Raw genomic sequence first — 6,000 nt, 5'->3', positions numbered from 1 at the left:
TTTAAAAAAAAAAAAAAAAAAAAAGTATTTGTTATTGTTAAAATTACCTGTAAGTTTGTGTGTCTGCCATGTGTTGTATGCCCATCAAGGCCAGAAAAGGGTGTTGGATTCCTTGGAGTTTGTGTGCCATGGGAACTAAACTTGGTTCTCTGGAGAGCAGCAAGAGCTTGTAACTGCTGAGCTCTAGTTTATTTTATGTTATTAAAAAAATGTATGTGCCAGTATGTATGTCTACATACAATGTACATGCCCAGTGTCCAGAAGCCAGGAGGAGGTGTCAGATCTCCTGAAAATGGAGTTACAGACAGTTGTATGTCTCCACGTGGGTGCTGGGAATTGAACCTGGGTTTTCTACAATAGCCAGGGTTTTTTTGGTTTGTTTGTTTTTTCGTTTTTGTTTCTTTTTTGAGACAGGGTTTCTCTGTGTAGCCCTGGGTGTCCCAGAACTCACTTTGTAGACCAGGCTGGCCTCGAACTCAGAGATCTGCCTGCCTCTGCTTCCCAAGTGCCAGGATTAAAGGCGTGCGTCACCACAGCCAGTTCTTCTTAAGTTGGATCTCCCTCTAGCACCTCCAATTTTTAAATTATCACACACACATAGTAACAGATTTCCTTATAGCACTGAAATAGAATGTTGGTGTGATTTGACAGTAATGCATATTTAATATTTTATACAGAGAGGATGGATATAGATTGTTTTAGATTAACTATGAGTATTATGTATCTGTACCATATGCATGCCTACTGCCTGAGGAGGCCAGAAGGTCATCAGATGTGCCAAAACTAAGGTTACACATGGTTGTGAGCCAACGTTTATGTGCTCATAACTGAAACTCTAGTCCTGCAAGAGCTGTCAGTGCTCTTAAGACTCTAGTAACTGCACCAGTCCCTTAGTTATTTTTAATAGGTATTCTAAACCTTCGTAATCTTCCTGCCTTAGAGACAAGCTACAGACAAGAGTTACTAAAAGCCCCTTTACTAAAAGTTCCTTTAAAATTAAAAACCATAACAACAGCAACAAAATATGACATTTTCACCTTAACTTTTACAGTATTTTATATGTATACATACCTTAATAATGATAATAGGTGTGTGGGGAAAAGATGGTAATAGCTGATATTGTTTTAAAAGTGATTATCTCATTAAAAAAAAAAAAAAACACCTGTAGCCTGTCATCCTCTAAACTCAGTGTATCTACAGTATCTAAATTCTAAGATAAAAGGCAAACATGGAAGTAACAGCTCTAGTCATTATGTAAATTGTCATCTTAGTTGCTTAGGAAAATATAAAAGAATTAAAAGTATGAAATAGTAAGACATTAAAAGCACCAAAAGAAATCAAGTTATTTAACAAAACAAACAAAAAAACCATCCAACAGTATTCAGATATTCACTGTACTTATTCAGTAGGAGTTTAATAGTGGTGTATTCCATTTTCATATTAGCACTAGTAAAGATTTTATTCTTATTAGCATATCACAGTATTATATATTAGCACTTACCTATGTGGGCAGCCTTGGCAAATTTTCTGATCAGCAAAGGAACCTCCCAAGACTTTACTTAGCATAGCTGGATGCCCTAAGGCTTTTAAAGCTTCATCTAAACTATCCACCAATGAATTAAAGAACTCTAAAGCATCATGTTGTTCACGAAGATTGACAGGCTCACCCCAAAGCCTGAGAAATGAATGGAATATAACATGTAACATGTGACAACCACAATACAACATTTTGTTTTTTACAGTTGTGGGTAAGGCAATTATAATGACAGCATATTGAAACAACTACAGGAACAAGTAGGAAACACAAAAAAGTCTTTATGTCCAGATATGGAGGGGGACAGTGAGACCCATAGTAAAAGTGGTATTAAAATGGCAAAGAACTGCCACAGAACTAATGGTATGGTTGGTAAACCGCATAGCCCTAAGAAAGAAAGGTGGTTGCTTCAGATGGTGTGACATACACATGCATTTTGAACTCAGCTGTAGATGCTATTAAAATGAGATGGTGGATCTTATCACTAAGCATTTTGCCAAATTTTGGATTAGACAAAAAGAATGTGTACATGTACATTCATGAAGCTGATTTTTCTATGTGAAAAAAGAAAAGCTTGATTTATTCTATTTAATTTATTTTATTTAATCTCTTTTCAGTGCTCTAAGGACTTAAGTTAGACAAAGTAATTCCAAAATTATCATTCCTACATATGTATATAACACAAACTGAGAACAGCCATTGCTTCAGTAAGGCTCTGATGGAATCTACAGGTGACATTGTAGTCACAGAATAATACACACAGAGGACCTAAGTGTATTCTTCCCAAGCGATCATGACAAATGTACTTTATATATGCCATAGACTAAAAAAATAATTCAGGTCGGGCAGTGGTGGCGCATGCCCTTAATCCCAGCACTCAGGAGGCAGAGGCAGGCGGATTTCTGAGTTCCAGGCCAGCCTTGTCTACAAAGTGAGTTCCAGGACAGCCAGGGATACACAGAGGAACTCTGTCTCGAAAATCAAAAAAAACAACAACAACAACAACAAATCAGACCTATTATTTGTTACACTATTGGAAATAACACTAGCCTTTTCTATTTACTTTCAAGTTGTAACACAATTCACCACACTTTGAAATACATGTACCCCTTACAACAGAGACATCTGTTAAGACACCAAGGTACCAGTTCTTATTGTGAGTTATTCAATGAACAGATGCTCATGCATGTGCAATTAGATGCCTACAACATCATTAATGTGCTTTTCTTTCTTGCTCTCTTCAAAGTTTAATCTGAATATAATTGCAAAGAACCAATCATACAAACCTAACTACTACATGGAACAGAAAACACCAAGCATGTAAGAAGAGATAAAAATACCTAACATTGTGGCACATACCTATAATCTTAGTATTTAGGTAGCTGAGGCAAGGGAATCCTGATTTCAAGGCTAGGCTGGGCTATCTACAAGTCTCAAATAACAACAAATTTCAAAATACCAAAATCTAAGCCACAAAACAAAATACAAGAATGGAAAACTATAATCAAGAGACAAATTTCAGCATAAAAGGTGAGAAAGTGTGCAATTCTTAGAATAACAGGAAGATATTTTGGATTTAGAAAAGTCTTATAAAGGCAAAACAGGATGTATAGACTGAGAAGAGTAATGGGGGCATTTCTGGGTGATAATACTGAATAAAGTGTTACATACAAGTTCCCAGTGTCGACTAAGTAGGGGCTTAGTTAGGGTATATATAAGAAACTGCAATTGTTCTTGTTGCTGAGAGTATAAAAAAACAATTCTTTCTCACACTGCCAGAAGCAGGGGAAGATAGGCAACCATCTAGTTCTGTCAGCTGCCTAGAGGTCCCTTGGAAGAGTTGTGTTTTTCACTGCTAGGGATGAGAGTTAAGGCCCTTGGGCATGCTAGGCAAGTGTGATATTACTTAACTGTATCCCCTGCACCCTGAAATAGTACTTATTTAAGTAACAAAACACTATATATTGCTATCAAGAGTACAGTAGTTTTTTTTTTTTTCTTTTTCTCTATTTTAAAAGATGGGATTTCTTTGTGTAGCCCTAGCTGTCCAGAACTGACTATGTAGATCAGGCTGGGCTCAAACTCTGTCTCCTGATTGCAGGGATTAAAAGCATGTGGCACCACTGTTGCCAACACTGCCTAGCAAGTGTACACCACCTAGAGAGTGTAGTGTTTCTTACTGAAGTACTATAGCACAGTAGGTATTGACTTAAAAACATGGATGGAAGTTTAAAAACAAAAACAAAACAAAACAAAAAAAAACTCAAGCACCCCAATCAACTTTCTAGAACAGCACATTTATGCTGTCTTTACTGTAAAACTATAGGAAACATGATATGGATAGCAAAACAGCCAGTGAGGCTGTGTCTCACCATCTATATAAGTTAAAGACTGTTCTCACCAAATGAATATTATAAAAACAGTAAGCCTGGCCTTGTCTATTATTCCTTCTGTTCGTGGTTTTTCTCCTACACACAATCCAGCAATGGTGGGCCTCTATATCATTACGAAAAGGCAATCAATGGATCTTCCTCCTTCAAATGTTCAATCTTGGATTTCAAATCATCAAAACTGCTCTAAATTAACCTGTTCCCTTGATAGAGTAACAGCTGGAAGAATTTCATTGTATAAGCTGAATAATATGATTGCTGCTACCATCAGAAGAGGCAGAAAAATGCCATGTACCAACTTCTCATGGAGGTAAAACTATATAGGCATGTCACCCATCTAATAGCCATGCCTATCTCCTGCACAAAACCAAAAATATGCTAATCTGATCAAGCCTCTGGATCTCACTGGGCACCTTAAAGAACATGCAGGAAAAAAAAGAGAGAAAATACTATTTAAGCTATATGGTTTTCACATGGCTTCAGATTTGGGGAAAGTTATTTGAGATAATGGGAAAGTTCGAATGCTGAATATATTCAATATCAAGGGATCTTTAAAAAGCACAGTAATAGATTCATTATGTTTTAAAACAAAGACACACAATGAATTATTTATGGGTGAAATTATTATCTGTGATGTCTCAAAATAATTTAGAAAGTAGTAGGAAGGAATATGTGTTCCAATGATTCTACTGTATATGCATCGTATATTTTCAAATTCAAGGTAGCTATGTCTTAAGAGACTAAAGGAGGCTAGAAAGATTTATTCTTGCATAAGATTTGGTTCAGTTCCCAGCATCTACATAGCAGCTAGGAACCATTTGTAATGCCAATTGCAGAGGATCCAACACCCTCTTCTGGACTCCAGTGGTACCAGGCATTGATGTGGTGCACAGACATACATATAGGCAAAAACCCCACATGAATAATTTTTTGACTAGACACGGTGGTGCATGCCTTTAATTCCAACACTCTGGAAGCAGAGGCATGAGGACATCTGTGAGTTTAAGGCTAGTCTAGTCTACAAAGCAAAGTTCCAGGACAGCCAGGACTACAAAAGAACTGTGGTTCTCAACCTGTGAGTTGTGACTCCTTTGGCAAACCCTTATCTTCAAAAATATTTACAATTCATAACAGTAGCAAAATTATAGTTATGAAGTAACAGTGGAAATTATTTAATGGTGGGGGATCACCACAACATGAGGAACCTTATTTAAGGGTTGCAGTGTTAGGAAGCTTGAGAACCACTGGAGACCTTGTGCTTCAAAAAACAAAACAAAAATCAAATGTAGTGGTTTAAATGAGAATGTTCACCCATACACTCTTATATTTGCATGCTTAGTCCATAGTTAATCAACTGTTTGAAGAATTAGGTACAGTAGTTCTCAACCTGTGGGTCATGACCTGCCCCCATTACATATCAGATATTTACAATTTATAATAGTAAAATTATGGTAATGAAGCACTAGCGAAATTAATTCCCTGGCTGGAGTCACGACATGAGGCACTATAATAAAGGGTTGCAACATTAGGAAGATTAAAAAGTTAGTGAATTTAGAGCTGTACCTTTGTCTAAGGTATGTAGCTAGGTGAGCTTGAGGTTTCAGAAGCTATACTAGGATCAGTATCTTGTTGCTCTGCCTGCTGCCTATGGATTAGGGTGTAGAGCTCTCAACTACTACTCTAGCACCATGCCTGTCTGCTTCCTTCCGTGATGATAATGGACTGACCCTCTGAAATCTTAAGCAAGCCACTTTTATAAGAGTTGCTTGGTCATGGGGTCATCTCAGCAATAAAATAGTAAATAAGTCATCAAAAAATAAAGAGACTAAAGAATGTTATCCCTATATGTATCAAAATATCACATAGTATACCATAAATCTGTTTAATTTTTAACATGTCAAAAATTAACACCCCCCCAAATGTTCTTCACTATGGACTTTTTCATGCTCAAAACAAAAGAAAATGTAAGGATAGTTAGAGTATTACTATTACCTAAAAACACTGAAGGCTACCAAGACGGCTCAGTGCACTGACTGCTCTTCACAAGGTCCTAAATTCAAATCCCAGCAACCACAT

At 36.8% G+C, this 6,000-nt stretch overlaps 1 protein-coding gene across 4 annotated transcripts in view; it reads right to left on the bottom strand.

Annotated features, from left to right (window-relative positions):
- Nucleotides 1-6,000, bottom strand: part of Usp9x (ubiquitin specific peptidase 9 X-linked) — a 119,474-nt gene that overhangs the window by 5,151 nt on the left and 108,323 nt on the right. For all 4 annotated transcript variants that reach the window (XM_029473258.1, XM_029473260.1, XM_029473259.1 and 1 more), the window contains one exon: nt 1,502-1,675. In XM_029473258.1, coding sequence (XP_029329118.1) covers nt 1,502-1,675 — 174 coding nt within the window. The remainder of the gene's footprint in view (nt 1-1,501; nt 1,676-6,000) is intronic.

The sequence above is a fragment of the Mus caroli genome, chromosome X, assembly GCF_900094665.2.
Source record: "Mus caroli chromosome X, CAROLI_EIJ_v1.1, whole genome shotgun sequence".
Classification (NCBI taxonomy): Eukaryota; Metazoa; Chordata; class Mammalia; order Rodentia; family Muridae; genus Mus; species Mus caroli.
The sequence above is the reverse complement of the archived record's forward strand: the minus strand, read 5'-3'. Positions and strand labels throughout refer to the sequence as shown.